At 50.0% G+C, this 19938-nt stretch overlaps 1 protein-coding gene across 2 annotated transcripts; it reads right to left on the bottom strand.

The window, feature by feature from the left end:
- Positions 1-11698: 11698 nt before the first annotated feature.
- KAZALD1 (Kazal type serine peptidase inhibitor domain 1) lies at positions 11699-15965 on the bottom strand. Of its 2 annotated transcripts, XM_090278434.1 has the most exons (6): positions 15667-15965; positions 15056-15092; positions 14098-14656; positions 12890-13050; positions 12661-12808; positions 11699-12481 (listed from the first exon to the last, which is right to left on the bottom strand). In XM_090278434.1, exons 3-6 carry the CDS (start codon positions 14600-14602, stop codon positions 12387-12389), a joined length of 909 nt encoding a protein of 302 aa, XP_090134560.1. In that variant the 5' UTR covers positions 14603-14656; positions 15056-15092; positions 15667-15965; the 3' UTR covers positions 11699-12386. The 2 variants fall into 2 exon arrangements, with proteins under 2 accessions (XP_090134560.1, XP_090134559.1); XM_090278433.1 differs by lacking the exon at positions 15667-15965 and having other exon boundaries at positions 14098-14653; positions 15056-15222.
- Positions 15966-19938: the final 3973 nt, after the last annotated feature.

The following is a 19938-nucleotide window of genomic DNA, read 5'->3' as shown; positions in this document are numbered from 1 at the left end:
AACCATTCCCTCTAAACTCCAAGCCTCCCCGTCAGCAGGGCTGGGCCTATACACAGTCCAGCTTTGTTCCAGGGCCCTGGATGTGCCGGTCCTAGGTGGCCCGCTGCTGTTCCAGGCTCTGTGCTGTTAAAGAAAGCCCACTTCTTTCTTAAGTGCCACACTTGCCTAGAAGACCAACTCAATCCTAGGCACCAGTTTGCTCTGGGTGACTCAGTGCGACCCGAGGTGGCCCCAGCCCAGCAGTGCTGACTTCCTTCTGCTTTCTCTCCTCTCCTCTGACGCCGCCAAAATGCCCAGCATCTCTCCCAGGTGAAGAAAACCATAGCCAGAAATTAATTCCCTTTTCTGGAGCAGGGCTGTGTGTTGGGGTGGGGTGGGGTGGAATCGAGGGGACAGACAGCAGCGGTGACTCACAGGGGCTCCTCCCCTGGGGAGATGGAACCTGACAGCCCAGGGTGTGGGAGCTTTGAGGCAATTTCCTGACAAGGCTGTCAGCACACTTCACTCCTCACTCTCAGCACGAGTCCCCTGCAGCTGAGCTGAGGCTTCACTTTCTTTCTCTCTAGTCCTCTCTCTAAAGCTGTCTTCCCTTCCCCAGCGCCCCCTCTCCACTTGGCAAGCCCTTTCCAGTGCTAACTCTCTGCTTTGATGCTCCACTCTCCCCTTCTGCTAATGCTTTTTTTGGGGGGGGGGGCGCGGGGGGAGAAATACATAGAGTCAGATTTTCTGTTGAGGTGCCCTGGACCCAGGCTGCTTCCCAACCACCGCAAGTTTTACAGAGGATTGAGAGTCCAGGGATGCACAGTACATGGGGCAAGGAGGGTGTGTATGTGTGTGTGTCAGAGACAGAGAGACAGAGGGAGAGAGGGAGAAAGAGAGACAGAGAGAGACAGAGAAGTCATCTGGGCTGTGTATCATCTGGGCTCAGGTGGTGGTAGGGGTACAGAGGATGTGTAAGGGAAGGTGGGGACATAGCTGAACCAGTTAAGGTTCCTCAGGTCTTAAAAGATTATAGGACATCGGTGTCAGCAGTGCCTACGGTTTTCTCATCGGTCCCCTCACCCACCATTTAATACATGAGGAAGAGGAGGTCCAGAGAAGTGAAATGACTTACTTTCTCTCACATAGCTAGCTAGTGGCAGAACCAGGGTGAGACCGGGGAACCTGACTTGTGGACAGGGCTGTGCCCCAGCTCTGTCACAGACCTTAGAGGAAAGGACCTGGTTCTGAGACACCACACATGACAGTTTGGACTAACAGCTTCTCAAAGAGATGGAAAAAGCTAGACTCTCCTGGCCTTCAGGATGCCCTGGGGACAGGGAGAGCCCTGTCTCTGCAGCCCCAGCAGCCCCAGCAGTGACAGCAACACCTCTCCTCATGCTCTTGGCCTCTTCCCTCCTCCTTCCTGGGCACACCCCAGCATGCAGCAGTCTGGCCCGGAATCTCTTTATCCAAGTTCACCTCCTTGGCTGCAGATAATTCTTGCCTGGCCCTGAATCCCACCTGCCTCATCCAAGGGCCTAGCTCAAGACACACTTGTCTTCTTCTTGCTTGTTTGTTTGTTTGTTTGTTTGAACATCTGTTTTCATTTCTCTTTTTTTTGTTGTTGCTGTATTACAATGGTCCCAATTTTCCCCCATTGCTCTCCCCTGCTCCACCCCCCCCCATTCCCACAGTCAATCCCCACCCTGTTTTCCATGTCCATGGGTCATTTATACATGTCCCTTGACTAGACCCTCCCCTTCTTTCCCCCTTATCCCCTCCCCCCTCCCCTCTGGTCACTGTACAAACTTGTCTTCTTATCCAAGCTCTGATTCCAGCCCCACCCCGAAGGAATTCCTTTACTTTTTAGACCTGTCCTCTGTCTCCCACCCCAATTCCAGAGTCCTTTTGATCCCACAATCCCTTGGCACTGGAGTTACTTGCCTTCTCCAGGAATAACACAAGACACCAGGCTCCCCTTTTATTGATTGGAAGAAAATTTCATTTTTAACACAAGCTCTAGTCATTTGCCATAAATGTGAGACACCAGCATGGTGTCCCCCACACTGTCTACACCAGCCAACACACTCTCCTTGTCTAATATGTCCCTGTACAAGCTCACTACACCACCATTGCCCTCAAATCTGCCCCCAGGCCTTCCACAGGGGCCTGGACTCCTGGATGTGAAAGGGGAAAGATGAGCTTGTGGCTGCGCAAGCTTTCTCTAACACCCCTTCCATCTCCCCGCCTTTCCCCAGGAAGAGAGAGTGGAAGAAAGGGTGCAAAAAAGAGGTTGGCAGGACAATAAAAATGTCAGGGCCTTTCTTCTATGCTTCCTCTCACTGGATCCTCTCCTGCTTTCTCCCATCACCCCTCTCCCCCTCTCCACTCCTCCTCCTCCCTCCCTCTCTCTTCTCTCCTGAAGACCCTGCTGCAATTGCAGCCAAAGCAGCAGCAGCAGCATTTGGGGGATGAGGCGGGAGAGGTTAATTATTGCTCCCCCGCCCCCCATGCCCCTCCCCACAAGATGTATCTGACTGTCAGAAGGGGTGACAGATGAAGACAAAGTACAGGTATGGCTCCTGCGAACCTGGCCCTCTATGTACCAGCCAGGGGTGGGAGTGGAGAGGGGCGGGCTACCCAAGTTTTAACCCCTCCAAAGCCAGAGGTAGAACCCCGGTTCCTGGTAAGGGTGGTCCTGGCAGGGGCAGGCTGAGCCCTGGAGACCTGTTGGCCTCCTCCCTTCCTGTTCCAGTAATCTGGAGGTTGGGGGCAGGGGGTGAGAGGGAGGCAGGGAGCCACTCCACCCCAGAGGCTGCAGGATCATAGTCACAAGTAATCATTCCAAGAACATTATAAGTACAAAGAAAGGGACTCGTGGATTAGCCTATGTGGTAGGTACATTTAGGGGCCCAGGAATCCCAGTGAGAGGGAGCATTCCATCACTGTTTCACCTTCTCTGTGGCTATGTGCCCCTCTCACCCAAGTCTGTCCCCAGGCATTGTTGTTCAGGTGAACTTGTGTGTTTGAGAATGAGAATTTGTGTCTGAACCTGTATTTGTGATGATGTAGCCCAACAGGCTCCAGAGGAGCTGATATGGGGTGTGTGGGTGTGCACACGCGCATACACACCCACAGTGCTTAGAAGGGGTATCTGTGCATACGGAGGAGGGTGCCTATACTGTGAGCACAGTGTGTTGTGTTTGTGCATGAGACAGAGCTTCTGCCTGTAGGTACAGCTGTGGTGAAGGATTGTCCTCAGGAAAACGGGGATGTGTGCTTGCTGGTACTGAGGTGTCTACATGTGGGAGGGTATGGACATGGTGCATCTTTCTGTGGGTACACAATATGTGCCAATTTGAGGGGGCAGTGTGGACACTGATGCTGGTGTGAGTGTGAACGTGATTGTGTGTGTGCATACACGAGTGTGCCAGCTGAAGCTGCCTCTCACTAGCCTCCCTCCCTCTCTTTCCTGACTCTCCCCTCTCCATAAGCAAACAAGGTGAAATAATTACTTTTCCATTTAAATGCCCTATGTTCAAGCCAGAATGAAAACAAAGTGATTTAATAAAATTGTCTTTAAAAGGGAAAAGAGGAAAATAAACGTCTGCTCGGCTCCTCTCCCTGGCGTTCAGGGAGGCCCCAAGCCCTTCAAAGTTAATTAAAACAGGAACTAAAACCGAAGAATCGCTTACCAACCTTTTTCCCATTTCTGCCTTAAAGGTAAGGCAGTCCCCAGAAGCTCTGCCTGTCCCTGGGACCAACGCTCATTCCTGACAGGCACCGTGGCCTTTCTGTAGCCACATATGGGGGACAGAGCTCTGCTCCTTCCTGCCTCCCAACGAGTCATTAAAGGCCCTGTCTGGCCATGTGATGGACACCGGTCCCCATCAGAAGCTTCCGGCCCTTACCTCCTCCCAGGATATAGCCAGCCCTCAGCCCTTGTTGCCCCTCCTCCCAGGTCCCCTGAGTCCCCAGCTACTCTGAGTTTTATCTGTCTTCACTGACCCCCTGGCCTGGTCCTCAGCTCCAGCTCAGCACAGTTCCGGCTGCTTCCGCCTGGTCTGTATCTGTTCCCCATCAGAGGCCCCATCGGAGCTCCAGCCCTTCAGCAGCCCAGATAAAAGAGATGGATGGAGGTGAATTTAGGGGGCGCCCCTCCCAGCAAGCCCAGAGCTAGTGCCCTGGCTTCTGACAGGGGCTCCCTGAGGAGGGCTGAGGGTGAGGGTGAAGACTGCTAAGTTCTCTGGAAGCCCAGTCTCTTCCCATACCCATCTTGCCTTACACCTTCCCCTCCTTCTAAGGCCAATTCCTAAGACCTCCTCCAGGCAGGCACCAAGACTGTGATCACCCCACACTCCAACACACACTTCAGCAGGAAGCTCCACACTAGGCACCCTGCTTTCATCTCCATGCAGCTCATCCACCCAGAAATAATGATAATAGTAAAAATGATCATTTGTTGAACATCTATTGTGTTCCAGAGACATTATTCATAAGATCTCCAATCTCATCACAACCCCTAAAGAGTAAGTTTTATCACTATTTGCACAGGAGGATACAGTAGAAGGGAAGCTAAGAAAGTTGCCCAAGGTATGCAATTAAAAAGCAGAAATGAGATTCAAACCCATACTGCAAAACCTTATGCCCCCTTGGACTTCCGGCCAAGATTGGGGGCCTAGACAGACACGCTATGTCTCCCTCCACAATGGAGAAGGAATACAACTACCTCAAAACTAGAGACTACCAGAGGTTCCAGAAAATTGAGCTGCATGGAAGTCAAAAAAAACCAAACATATAAAGAAGAAATACTCATCCAGACAGGTAGCAGGGGCAGAACTGGGGCAGAGAGGATGCAGTGTGGTGGTGGCAGCAGTGGAAGCAGCGGCCAGCCAGTGGAAAGCGCAGTCACACATTTTAAAAAGTAGGGAGGGACACCTGGGGAGCGCTCCTAGCCCCAGACCAGTCCGCATAGCTCATGGTTCCAGTGCCGAGGAAAATGAAGCCTCATTGCTTCTGACTGTGCAAACCAGTGGGGGTTGGGGCAGAGGAAGAAACTGCCAGTCTCTCAGCAGAGTCCACTTATTTAAAGGGCCCCCATGGTCTTAGAACATCCGCAGACCCACCCACTCTGGGAATGACAGCCAGGGCAACAGCTAGAGAGGCGCAAGTTCCATACGGAAGTGGGGGAAGTGCCTGGAAAAAGGGCAAGTGCTGAGTAGGGGGCATTGTTCCCTCTCAGACCCCTACCCCCCCACATACAGCACCATAATGTGGTGAAACGGGTATCCATACTGCCAGATACCTAAGGCTCCACCTCTTACAATGTAACAGGTGCAACAACTCTACCTAAGACACAGAGGCAACCTGTCAAGATGAGGAGATAGAGAAGTACGGCCCAAAAGAGGGAACAGATCAAGGTTCCAGTGGGAGAACTAAGGGACATGGAGATAGCCAACCTAACAGACATAGAGTTCAAAACTCTGGTGATAAAGGTGCTCAGAGGCTTGACAGATATGCTTAAGTATGGCAAACGCATAAGGAGAGAAATGAAGTCTATGCTAAATGAAACGATGGAAAATCCACACAAAACCACTGGTGAAGGGAAGGAAACCAGGATTCAAATCAATAACTTGGAACATAAGGAAGAAAAATACAGTCAACCAGTACAGAACGAGAAAACAAGAATTGAAAAAGATGAGGAGAGGCTTTGGACCTCTGGGACACCTTTGAACATGCTGACATCTGAATTATGGGGGTGCCAGGGAGAGAGAAGGAAGAGCAAGAAATTGAAAGCTTATGTAAAAATAATGAAGGAAAACTTCCCAAATTTGGTGAAGGAAATAGATGTATAGATCCAAGAAGCACAGAGAGTCCCACGCAAGCTAGACCCAAAGAGGACCACACCAAGTCACATCATAATTAAAATGCCAAAGGTTCAAGATAGAGAATCTTAAAAGTAGCAAAAGAAAAACAGAGAGTTACTTACAAAGGGGTGCCTATAAGACTATCAGCTAGTCTCTCAAAAGAAACTTCGCAGGCAAGAAGTATTCAATGTGATGAACAGCAAGGACCTACAACCAAGATTACTCTATCCAGCAAAGCTCTCATTTAGAATGGAAGGGAAGATGAAGTGCTTCCCAGACAAAGTAAAACTAAAGGAGTTCATCATCACCTAGTCATTATTATACGAAATGTTAAAGGAACTTATTTAAGAAAAAGAAGATCAAAACTATGAACATTAAAATGACAGCAAACTCACAACTATCAAAAACTGAACCTAAAAAATAAAAACAGACTTCCAGCCAAGATGGAGGCATAGACAGACACGCTGTGTCTCCCTCCACTAACTAAGAAGGAAATCAACTACCTCAAAACTAGAAACAACCAGAAGTTCCAAAAATCAAACTGTATGGAAGTCCAGCAAACAAAGATATAAAGAAGAAATACTCATCCAGATGGGTTGGAGGCGCGGAGAGGACTTGTGTGGTGGCGGCAGCAGCGGTCGTGGCGGCGACCGCGGCAGTGGTGGCAGTGGCAGGCCAGCAGAAAGCGCAGTCACATGTTTTAAAAAGTCAGGAGGGACACCTGGGGAGTGTTCCCAGCTCCTCACCAGACCTAGCAGCTCACGGTCCCAGCACCAGAGAAAATCAAGCCTCATTGCTTCTGACTGTGCAGACCAGTGGGGATTGTGGTGGAGGCAGAAACTGCAGGTCTCTCAGCAGAGCCCGCTTTTTTAAAGGGCCCGCATGGTCCTAGAACGTCCGCAGACCCACCCACTGTGGGAACGACAGCCAGAGCAGCAGTTAGAGGGTCACCAGTCCAGTGCGGAAGTGGGAAGGGTGACTGGAAAAGGGGCGAGTGCTGGACAGCTGGCATTGTTCCCTCTTGGACCCCTCCCCCACATACAGTGCCACAACGTGGTGAAACAGGCTGCCCTGTACTGACGAATCCCTAAGGCTCCGCCCCTTACAACATAACAGGAGTGACAGCTCTACCTGGGACGTGGAGGCAAACACAGGAGCCTGTCAGAATGAGGAGACAAAGAAGTATGGCCCAAAAGGGGAAACAGATCAAGGTTCCAGTGGGAGAAAGAACTAAGTGACGAGGAGATAGCCAACCTAACAGATGAGGAGATAGACAACCTAACAGATGCAGAATTCAAAACACTAATGATAAAGATGTTCACAGGCTTGACAGATATAGTTGAGTATGGCAAACACATAAGAGAAGTGAAGGCTATGCTAAGTGAAACGAAGGAAAATCCACACAAAACCAATGGTAAAGGGAAGGAAACTGGGGTTCAAATCAATTATTTGGAACACAAGGAAGAAAAAAAAACAAAAAACAGTCAACCAGTGCAGAATGAGGAAGCAAGAATTGAAAAAAATGAGGAAAACGTCCCAATTTTGTAAAGGAGTTGGACATACAGGTTCAGGAAGCACAGAGGGTCCTGGGCAAGCTGGACCCAGAGGGGACCACACCAGGACACATCATGACTGAGATGCCAAAGGTGAAAGATAAAGACACAGTCCTGGGGGCAGCAAGAGAGAGGCATAGAGTTGCCTACAAGGGGGTGTCTATAGGACTATCAGCTGATTTCTCAGAGGACACTTTGCAGGCAGGAAGGGACTGGCAAGAAGTATTCAATGTGATGAAAAGCAACCTACAACAAAGATTACTCTATCCAGCAAAACTATCATTTAGAATGGAAGGGCAGATGACGTGCTTCCCAGACAAGGTAAAGCTAAAGAAGTTCATCATCACCAAGCCATTATTATATGAAATGTCAAAGGGACTTAAGAAAAAGAAGATCAAAACTATGAACACTAAAATGACAACAAACTCTAGGCCCCATCCTTGTTTGAAACCCCTGGTCTGAACCCAGACTTGAAGCTGGTCATAGCAGCTGGGCTGTCAATGACCCAGATAGCTGGGAGAAGTCTGCATGGGACAGTGGTGTTGGGACCCCTGACTCACCTCCTCTCTCCATGAGTCATCTAAGCCAGGACAAGCCCTGGAGCCTGAGGTCTTCTCTACCACCAGTGCATCTGGGACTAGGCTTGAGTAGAAAGAGGATTAGAGAACATTAGGGACCCTGGCACGGAGAAGGAAGGGATGGAAGAAAGGGAGGGATGACTCCATCTGAGCTGACCTCCAAATTCCACCCCAACTGTCTCTGCCCCTCCAATTCCACCCCTGATCCTGACCTCATTATTCCCCTATCCAACAGCTCATCCCTCCCTCAAGAGTTCTCAACCCACCCTCATTATCTGCAACTGAATCCCAGACCTGATCCTTCCCAGTCTCTAAATGCCCTCATCACTGCCCTTGGAGAACCTATTTCTACCCCCAGCATCCCAGACCCCATTCCCACCCATTCCATCATTTTTCCTTCTGAGGTGCTTTGCACTGAGTGGAGAGGTAAGAATTGATCTTCATTCATATTCTCCTACTCTAAGTGGACTTACATAGTTGTTCCCCATTTTAGAAAGAACCTAGTCATTCAGAGGCTGAGTAAATAACCAAAATATATCCTAGGAGGTAATCAGCCTATGTCTCCAGCCTCTTTCCCTCTGTTCTTAGCTGCCTGCACACTTAGAATAGTCCAAGGTGACATGACCTAAGCTTTTGAGCAAAACAACAGGGAATCTCCAAGCCAAGCAGAAAGTTTAAGCCTGTCTGCTCCTCACACATACACACACAGTTACACATACATGTATATAATTTATATGTACATCTTAGAATAGAATATAAGCTCCATGAGGGTAGGGACAATGTGTTTTTCTGGGATGTACCTCTAGCCTGTACAACAGTGTTGGCACATAAGAAATATTTGCTGAAAGAATGGCACAAAATGGAACAAGTACTTGCAAATAAATATATACATACAGCTATATACACATATAATACATCCATATATAATGCTATGTACACAATACATATATGCAACTATATGGTTATCCACATATATATGTATGCACTTAGAGAATCCATGAACATGCATATACACTCATGTACACATATACCTCATATACCGTGCATACAGGCATACATATATGTACACATATTACTACTATGAACATCTGATATATATTAAATATAGGTATCACACAAAGATATCACATATATACTACACGTACATGTACACCTTCATATACATAAATAAATACAAACAGAAGCCCCTTTTTACTCAAAAATTTCCAGCCTACTTTACTATCTTAAGGTCCCTGGCCCGGATCTAGCTGCCATAACCTGAAATATCCACCAGATAGCACTCTTTCGCCACTTCCTGTATTCCCAAGTGTTGCCAGAGGTGCCGCCAGAGATGTCTGTCGACTCTTTCTTCGGAGGCACAGAACTTTCGGAGCCAGCGTACCCCATCAACTTTCTCCTCACTCCCCTACCCATCACCACTGTGGGAGTGTCCTTGGTTCCCAAAGTCTGCAATCTCGGCCCTCTTCGAAATCTAGTTCATACTTTCGGGCCTCCAGGCTTCGGTGGAAGGGGCGGAGCCCCCTTGGGGCTCCAATTCTGCTCAGCCCAAGCTCAAATCCATACACGTTCACCAGCAAGCCAGGGGGTGGGCTTCACCAGGTCTCCCTAGGTTCAGACTGGGTTTAAGGGCCCTTCCTCCCTGGGCCTTCGTAGTAATGAGCAGCCAGACTCAGTGGCCCCATCTCCGCAACTGTCATTTGCACACACGTGACATCTACACACCTATATACATGCCCCCCCCACACACACACACTTTGGCTACTCTCTACACCCTGCCCTGAACGCCCAGCCTGGGCCAACCAAAAGCTGAGAGGAGAATGGCCAGGCCCTGGGACCTCGGTCCCTCAGTCCCTTGGCTTGGAAGGGGCTAGTCCTAGTTAATACTTCCTGCCCCAGTCCGGTCTTGACTCCAGGTCTCTGGTTCGGAGCTTGAAGGAAGCGCATTCGCTCATGTTAAGCAAACTACTCAAAATCCCGGAGGTGGGGAAAGTGAGGTGGGACACAGACAGACTCTCCTGCTCCCAGGCCCTGGCCACTCTCTGTCAGCTTTCCTGGAACCTCACGCGTCGGGTTGTGAGCAACCTAGGACGAAAAATGCGGGGAAGTCTGGAAACCCGTGGGGAGGAGAAGCCGGGAGTTCTAGCAGCAGTTAAGCTTCCCCCTCCTCCTCCTGCCCTCTTCCCCCGGGAGCGGCGGGAAATTATTTATTAAAACGCCGCCCGCGCTCTCATTTATTTGCGGCGAATAATCCTCGGCATCGCAGCGCGTTTATTAAACCTTTCCCGTCCCCGCATTACTTTAATAATAAATCGCGTGTCACTTTCCAGCGACGTTATTAAAGCGCGTCTGCTGGAGCAGAGGCGGCGGTGGGGGTGCGGGGGAGTAGAGGGCGCAGCAGGGGTTCCTCCTATTCCAGACTGTGGGGCCTGAACAAGTAGGGCCGCGGAAAGGGAAACTGAGGCCGTAGGAAGGATGAACCCGCACTTGGTACAAAGGCTGCAAAAGCGATCGAGGAGTACGAGTTCCCGGGGGTGTGTGTGACCCTCTATGGTCGGGTGGAGGCTCTGGTTTGCAGGTGGGCACAATAGATCGATGGGCCCGCCAGGGGGCGCCTTGGAGCCCTGCTATGCGGGAGTCCCCAGGCCTCCTCGCCCTGCGAAGAACAAGCCAGGGGCGGATTCCCAGGCTGCTGCAGGACCCAGACCCCTCCCCTCTTTCTTCGGGGAGCACACCTCTTTTTGGTCTGGATAAGGAACAAACAGTACGAGCACCCTACCCCCGCCACACCGTTCAAAACCCTACTACTGCTTCCGCGGTCACCTTGGAATTCTCCCCAAGTATGTTGAGCGCAGCTCCTGGAAGCCGCTGGGGCTCCAGCCAGGCAATGAGAGCAGTCCTCTGCTTTAACCTCTGGGGTAGCCTGGCTGTTCCGTGAGAGGGGCGGCCAAACCCTGGGTTTGGGGTTCCAGACCACGCCCCTCTCAAGAGGCCAGGCTCCTGTGTTGGGCCCCAGAGGACAAGCTCAGACACCGAACGAACTGCGATCTTTCCCGTGGTGGCGCCAGGCTCTGGGCGTAGCCCGGTCGCGCAGAAGGCCGTCGCCATCCTACCTGGCTTCAGAACTTAAGCTTTCATCTTCTCCTTCAATCAATCAACAAACACTGCGCCTTACCAGTGTCCCTCTGCTAGGTCAGGAGAGTGTAGAGAGATTTGGATAAAGAGCCCAGCTCCGTGAGGGATACTCAGTCAGAAAGAACAGGTCACAGTTGGGGCAAATGAGGAAACCAGTTTACCATGACTCTGTGTTCAGCAAGGCAAGGATGGATTCCTAGGAGAATCTTAGGGTGTGGCCCATGCATGTAGCCAAACTTCTCCCCTTCTCCACCCAGTTTATGTTTTCATTCTGGGTCCTACCCACGCACGTAGACCTGATTCCCCACTCTGGAGAGGAAACCAGAGTGAAATAAAGTGGGGCAGGCAATCTATCTCCAGATCAGCCCCAACTTAGTGCAGACTGGGGAGATAGCCTCCCTCCATCCAGATGGCTCCAGCCTTTCTCCCTAGAGGGCAGGGTAGGCCCCAGCTCAAGCATCCTCTCTGTACATCTGGCAGACATGTGCTTAGAGGGCAGGGCCTACAGCTTTTGGAAGCCAGTCTTACCACCATGAAATTTAGTTTTCATGTGCACATATGCATGAACGATCTGTGCATCCATGTGTTTCAGTTTGTTCATATATCTTTATTGTGTGCTTATTGTGCCTAGTCCTATGCTAGGCATTGTCCAATACAACGTGGTATAAGATATGGAGTTTCCAGAAAGACAGGAGAAATTAGACATGACCAAATGCCCATCTTACTGCACTGAACTAACCAATGCTCCATTGTGCTCTCCTGGGTAGCAGATGGCAAGCAGCAAAGAGGACTGCAGTTAGTAAGTGTGACTGAGACTTAGGAAAGAGGGAAGTTTCTAGAAGCTTAGTTTTGAGAAAGGGCAATCTGAGGCAAGACAAAGATCAGGGAGTAGGAAAATAACAGCAGGAGCTGTGCAGAAGAGCAGTTAGGAAGACTGGCTGAGCATGTCTGGAGGAAGGGTTGCTGGAAAGCAAGGTAGGAATCTGTTGTCTGCTCCTCTCTATCCCACCCCACCCTCCATTCAGTCTAGGGACCAGAGAGTAGCTGTTGCCTTATTCCTAGTTGGTCCATGTATCTCCTGCAAGGGCCCCTTTGCATCCCACCGCCCTATATCCTAATCTCTGCCTCTCTCCTTATCTTCCAATTTTTGTCTCCCCTACTAAAGGCATTAAAGCAATCTGTTAAGGGGCCTTGCTCCCCCTTTCCAGATCTTTTCAACAGCAGGGATGAACACTATCCCCATTCACCCACCCCCATGGACCAGGGTTCCGGACCTAGTAGTAATCCTCGCCCTCTTCACTCTCAGCCTCTTCCTCAGGAACCAGGTGCAAGGATGGTAGCTGGGGGATGCCTGTGGAGTTCAGCTGGTCTGCAAACACATGTGGGCAAAGAAGAGAGGTCAGAAAAAAGGGGCTATCAGTGTCCATGTATCCCAGTCTGTGGGAAAGCCACACTTGCACTCACATGCACATACATACATCGATACACACTAAGAGGCCTGAATCCACCACCATCCTCTCCTGCTCCCAGAGCCCAGGGCTCCCTTACCAGGTGTGAATACGGTCAGGTTAGCTGGGGCTTCCACCTGACCCAGGGCATTGCGGGCCAGGCAGCGGTAGGTGCCCTCATCACTGGGACGCACAGCCTGAATCTGCAGCCAGCTTGTCACCTCAAACCTCTGGGGTCCACCCCTAAACTGTAACCAGAGGAGAAGTCAGCAGAATCCTTCTAGGTGGGCTCTGTGCTGCCCCACGGAAGCTCTGCTCCCTTCCACTACCTGCACAGAGATGTGGGGATCATCTCCTGGCAGCTGAATGTCCAAGCCGTCCTTCCTCCACTCGACTGAGGCCATGGGGTATGCAAACACCTCACAGCCAAAGATCACATCCTTCCCCGTCACATTCCAAATATCGTATGGGTGCAACACGATCTGAGGCTCTGGGGGAGGAGGTGTGAGGACTGAGAACAGGATGGTACATCCAGCCCAGCAAGGACCCCATATATAAACCATTGTGAACATGTTTGTGGGTAAATACACCTCCATGAACACATGATACATATATCAATGTGGATGCAGGTACACACAGGAGTGCAAACGCGGAAAAGAGATGTGCAGACATGATGCACAAGCGAGCGCACAGACCCACACCTCAGCTTGGCAGCCACACTCTGTCCCAGATTGCTCCACTGTCCTCATTCCACCTTCTAGGCCCCTTTTCCCTGTATCTGTAACCAACACCTCCCTCCTCCACCCTCCCCTTTTTCTAACCAGGTCCAGTTGCCAAAGGCCCAACAAGCCGCCCTTCCCCCACCTCACTTTGCGGCTGGGGCAAGTCCCAAATGGCAAAGGCCGAGAACCTGAAACCAACTTGGAGTTGTGGGAGAAAGTGTTGGGACCCCCGCCGGGGTGTTTGTTTTCCTGGCAGCCTCAGCCCAGCCAGACCTGTCAAAGGGGCTCAGGAAGTGAAAGTTACTGAAGCTGCCAAATAAAACTTGAGACCTGAATGGCCCTGAGCTCTGGGATGGGGGAAGGAGTTAGAAGAGCCCCCTCCCCTACTAATCCCTGAGCGCAGAATGGTATTGGGATAGGGAGGTGGGGAGACTGAGTTAACTGCTTGCAATACAAAGCTGCCCAAATGAAACTTGATTGCATCTCACAGGAACCCAAGTCCCCCTGCCTGGGCTCCAGCAGTCTAGGGCAAAGTCTGGGAGTCTCTTCACTTTCTCAGTTTTGAGGCCAACAATTGGCTATGCGTCTACTCCCTCAGAGTTGTTCCCTGCCAGCGGGTCTGGAGCTTTTCCTGAAAAGCTCCAGGCCCGAACCTTCAGACAGCGGCCTCTGCGGACCAGCAGCGAAAAACGGGCTCTTATACTGCACTCCAGGCCTCATCTTTTTTTCTCTGCTGGCCAGGAACCAATGCGGTCCGGGGCCAGGGGCAGCAGTGCCTCTAGGAGCCCCAAGTGCGGTGGGTAGGAGACCCGTACCCGATTCGCAGGGCCCTGGGTGCGCCACAGTGAGGTTGGCCTCTGGCAGAGCTCGGGCTGCTTCCTGCAGACGGCAGATCTGTGAGTAGGTGCGGCCGTCGGAACCGCAGAGCGGGTGCTGTGAGCTGCAGACACACAGCGGTTCCGGCACCTCTCCGCGGCTCAGGTCGCCGCCTGCGTCCAAGCGGCACTCAAGCTGCTCACCGCAGCGCCCATAGAAGTGGGCACTGGGGTCCAGGTCGCAGAGCTGGCCTTCGAGGTTGGCGCATTCCCAGCAGCAGCCGCAAGCGTCGAGCACCCGGCCGGCCAGGCAACCCCGCGGCGCGGCGCACTCCTCTGGCTGGCAGGGAGCACAGCCCTCGCCCTCCGCCAGCAGCCGCAGCCAGCCACGCCGCAGGTAATCCGGGCCCGGGGATGGCCGCGCGCCGGTCGGGGGCGGCTCCCGTACCACCAGCAGTAGCAGTAGCAGTGGCAGCGCCAAGGTAGCTGCGGGCGGCTGTGGCATGTTTAGCTGGAAGCCCTGTGAGCGCTCTGGGCATCAGCGGGCTCGTGCACCCTGCTAAGGAGGGAAGCCAGATCAGGAGATCAGAAGCAACCTCACTGTACCTCATACCAAAGTTCGACGCTAGCTCTGTCCCCTTCCCTGCTACCTTGGAGTCAAGTAGACCCTCAATGCCGAGGCATGGGGGTCACCCAGTTATGCTGGGTGGTGATTGATTGGGCTGTTTTTTGGGGAGGGAGGGAGGGAGAGGTTGGAGGAAGGGGTAATAAAGCTCAGGCGCGCGCGGACGCGCACACACACACTCAACACACACCAGCACCACTGCTACACTCCATTCAACTCTGAAGAAGTTTCCTGCCCTAGAGGTGGATGGGAAGGGATGGCCCACGAGAAGTAAGGAGTGTTTAATAGGAGTGGGAAGGGAGGGGGTGATGTCCTGGGGTCCAGACCGCTCACCTAGTGTCCTGAACTAAGCCCTTCAGAGCAGCCGTGACTCCAGTCCGAAAAGATAGGCAGTGGAAAGAAGGCAGAGAAGAACAATCGGCTGGGCCCGCAAGCCACCTCTGCTCCGGCTTGAAGATCTCTGAGAGCCCACGGGTTTGGACTCAGAGAGCAGCTCCTCCGCCCCTCTCTCCGCCCCTAGACGTAGCACCCCCCTCCACAAACACACCCTACCCTCTAGTTCTGAAACTGCCAATTTTATGCGGCTGTACGGGACCCTCCTGGGCCATTTCCTTCAGCCTGGGCCAAAGTCACAGTAAGAATAGAGAAGCTGTAACTGGACACCGAAGCTGGGAGAGGACCCGAGACGGGGTGCGGTGGGGGTTGAAAGTAGGGGGCAGGGGGTTGGCTGCTGAGTTCGAATAGCTGGCTGACCGGCTAGGCCCTGTCCCAACTGACTTTACAGCCCCTGGGGTTGGAGCTGTGGTGTCACGTCGGGAGCTCCAGAAGGGGAAGGCCACAGAACTTTGACTCCCCGCAGCCCATAACTGGCTTCCAGGGGAGTGATTGCAGGCTTGTACATCCAGCTTCCCCACCAAGGCGCCGACCAGAGACTGGGCGCTTACATCAGCTTCCCCACATCTGGCCTCCTCCTCCCTCCCTACATCCGGCAGGTGCTTTAACCGCGGTTGAGCAGGGTGATTAAAGGTCCCAGCCGACTAGCGGCCGCAAGAGGAGGGCGGGGCGCCTCCGGGGTCCGGATTACAGGTTACGGTAGCGAGGCTTGCAGGGTCGGAGACGTAGGGTCTCGCAGCTGCCACCAGCGCCACCGTGGCACTTTAGGCTGAGGACGAGGAGGAAAGCATTTCTGGAAGCCCGCCTGCCTCACCGGGGGTCTGCCAGGCCCCGCCCCGCCAGCCCCAAGCAGCTTACAAAAGCCGCGCTGAAGTTCAGCTTCTAGGGAGCGGAAACTGAGCTTTGCAGAGGGGGAGGAGACTGTGTAGTCAGGATCGGTCCAGAAGGACCTGGCCAGGGGCGGAGCAACTTGAGCAAGAGGGTCCTGACCAACCCCAAAGTTCAGAGCTGGTCCGGGGCCTCGAGACCGCCCAGGGGGACCGGCTCCGCATGCGTACAGGAGGCCCGGACAAGCAAGTTCCCGCGTGCGACCCGGCACTCTCCTCCCCCCGAGCCTGTCTTCGTCTAAGCCTTTTCACTTAGGCGTTCCCTAGCAGCGTACACGCCACTTCTGGTCGGAGGGGGTCGGATGAGGTGGGCGAAGACAGGTACACGGTCACCCTGGTCTCCCAAAGTCAAAAGAGGGACGGGAAACGAACATCACGCGTTGTCTCGCAATTATCGCGAAAATTAGAACAGGAATCCAGAACAGGAAAAGCCCGCCGGTTTTAAACTGGAAAAAGAATGGGCGGAGTCAGCTATGGTTGGTAGTCATGGGAGATCTTTGTTTTGGGCCTTAGGGCAGCTTAACTGTCGACCTGGGGCAGAAATGAACTGTAAGAGAACTGCAGGAACCCCTGGGGGGGGGGGGACTTGAAATTGTGGAGGTGACTAATGGAGCCACTCATACAAGGAGAGACCTCTGGCTCTGACTTACAAAATGCTTTGAGGTCGGAGATCGTTGCCCAGGATACAGAGTGGAAGCAGTCGGGTCTCTTAAGGAATTGTTATCCGTTTCTAAGGCTAGGCGCCAGTATTTAAACAACAAACTTCACAGACCTAGAAACTATTTTACCCACTTCATTGTAGCCGGTTGTTTACTTTCAGTCTTTGCTATGATCCCAGCGTCTGATATTAGGAATTGTGTCTAACCACTGTACCTTGCGAACCTACCCCCGCGCCTGACAGCACAAAATATTCTTGGTATATATTTGCACATTTAATGTGAACGACTTCCTGATTGTGAAAGTCAAGTTTAACCTGGATTTTCTTTATCGCTGATGGAGAAGACTGGATAGACAGAGAACGAACGCCCCCTGGTGGGCATACGGTTGGTGACGAGAACATTATCGTGCGTACAGAAGAAACCAAAGATGTTGACTATACAGGAACTTTGCTTTTATTAAGTAGAGATTTTGTTCCAGGAAAACACCACATATTGTGAAAATACTTTTAGAATGAAGTTTCTTGCCTAAGACATAATTTGGAAGTTTAGATACGTTCCCAGATCTTCATTATCTGACACTATCCAATAAAGCTCCAAAACCCATTTAATAACATCTACTTGCATCATAAGTTTAGTAAATATTTTGCATAGTCATACTTTTAAAATGTTGAATCAGATTGACCAGCTTCTCTAATCTGGGCGATGCTAGTACTGCACGGAGAGAAGGTCGATGGTGGTATCCTTTGTGTGTCTAAAGAGGGTGACTAGATTCAGATGAAGAAGGTGAAGTTAAAATTTGTTGAAGAACAGATGGTCCAGCCTATTCTCCCTCCCCGCTCTTTCCTGTAGATGCTCGTACTGGAGAAGGAACGAGGTATAGAGTATAGTTTGCTTTCCACTGTGTATCATAGCCTGGAGTTCACAGGTTTTTATAGCTTCACTTTTCAGCTACTGACGATGAAATAACTGAAATTTAATGACATTGAAATGGGTCCTATAAAATGAACAATATAAAATGAAACAAGGTGTGAAGGGTCACTATGTAGTTGGTAAGAAATTACTTGGCAGGACCCACACATTCTAACCTGTCACTCCATGAGCCCTGTTTTTATATAGCTAGTAAAAATAGTGGGCTTGCAACTTTGAGGAAGAAGCAGAAGTGAAACAAATGGTCTACACTGACCCATTAGAGATGGATACAGAGGAATTGTGCTTCCTCGGAACATTAGAATCAGTTAAGTCAAAAAAAGGCTCAACTAGATTATTAAGACAGAATACCTTGTAGCTGCCTACTATGACAAATAGGTGGACTCAGTCAAAGTGAAAAATATGTGTAGGAAAATAAGGTTAAGTGAAAAAAAAGTATATAGATACTAATCACAACCATGTGAATATTAATCATATATCTCATCAATAAACACTCTTAAGAAAATTTGGTATGAGGCAAATGGCTGAGTATAATGCTCACTATTACTTTGTAAAATTATTTTTCATAATAAAGTAGAAGATACTTTATAGGTAAATTAGAATGTTGGGGTAAATGTAGAAAGTTGTGACAGCAAGATGAGAAGATAAGCATTATAATTCAGCTATATGTTATCAAATGAAAGCTGAAATACTCAGGAGACTACCTCTCTGGAATACTTAGGCATTAAGGCAATTTGAATGAGCTTTAAAAACATGCAGAAAGAAATCAGGAGAAAATGTCCTCAGTTTACTGTTCTTAGATCCCAGGAGGCAACTCCCCCTGCCCCCCACCCCAGACCCTGTTTCCCATCCACCTCTGAGATGGAGACTGTAACTCCATTTGACCTGATGATCTGGTCACATTTTATTAAGAGAATTTTTATGAGTTTATTTTTAATTATATTTTATTGATTATGCTATTACAGTTGTCCCAATTTTTCCCCTTTTGCCCCCCTCTACCCAGCGCCCCACCCCAGGCAATCCCCACACCATTGTTCATAACCATGGGTCATGCTTGTAAGTTCTTTGACTACTCCATTTCCTATATTTTACATCCCCATGGCTATTCTGTAACTCCCTATTTGTACTTCTTAATCGCCTCACCTCTTCACCCGTTCCTCTACACCCTTCTCCCATTAGGCAACTATCAAAACACTCTCCATATCCATGATTCTGTCTCTGTTCTTCTTGTTTTCTTAGTTTGTTTTTTAGATTCAGTTGTTGATAGGTGTATATTTATTGACATTTTATTGTTCATAATTTTGATCTTCATCTTTTTCTTAAGTAAGTCCCTTTAACATTTCATATAATAATGGTTTGGTGATGATGAACTCCTTTAGTTTTTTCTTGTCTGGGAAGCTCTTTATCTGCCCTTCTATTCTAAATGATAGCTTTGTTGGGTAGAACAATCATGCTTTTCATGATTTTGAATATTTCTTGCCAATCCTTTCTAGCCTGAAAAGTTTCTTTTGAGAAGTCAGCTAACAGTCTTATGGGAACTCCCCTGTAGGTAACTTAACTGCTTTTCAGGTTCTCTTTGTCCTTAACCTTTGACATTCTAATTATGATGTGTCTTGGAGTCCACCTCTTTGCATCTATCTTGTTTGGGACTCTCTGTGCTTCCTGGACTTGCATGTCTATTTCCATCATCGAACTAGGGAAGTGTTTTTTCATTATTTTTTCAAATAGATTTTCAATGTCTTGTTCTTTCTCTTCCCCTTCTGGCAACACTATGATGCAAATGTTGGAACACTTGAACTTGTCCTAGAGCCTGCTTACACTATCCTTGTTTTTTTGGATTATTTCTTCTTCTCCTTCTTCTGATTGGTTGTTTTTTGTTTCCTTATGTTCCAAATCATTGATTTGATTCTCAGCTTCATCCACTCTACTGTTGTTTCCTTGTAAATTCTTTATTTCAAATTGCATATCCTTTGTTTCTGACTGAATCTTTTTTATGCTGTTGAGGTCCTCACTAAGTTTCTCGAGCATCCTAATAACCAGTGTTTTGAACTTTGCATCTGATAGATTGCTTATTTCCATTTTGCTTAGTTCTTATTTCTGGAGTTTTGACCTGTTCTTTCATTTGGGCCATGTTTCATTGTCTCTTCATTCTGGCAGCCTCCCTGTGTTTGTTTCTATGTATTTGATAGAACTGCTATGACTCCCTGTCTTGGTAGCATGGCCTAATGTAATAGGTGTCCTGTAGGGCCCAGTGGCACCATTTCCTTTATCACCCAAACTGGGTACTTGAGATGCACCCTTCGTGAGCTGAGTACACCCTCATCTTGTGGTTGAGACTTGATTGCTGTTG

Source organism: Furipterus horrens, unplaced genomic scaffold (assembly GCF_987537825.1).
Source record: "Furipterus horrens unplaced genomic scaffold, mFurHor1.1.pri manual_scaffold_5, whole genome shotgun sequence".
NCBI lineage: Eukaryota > Metazoa > Chordata > Mammalia > Chiroptera > Furipteridae > Furipterus > Furipterus horrens.
This window is presented reverse-complemented; position numbering and strand designations above follow the sequence as displayed.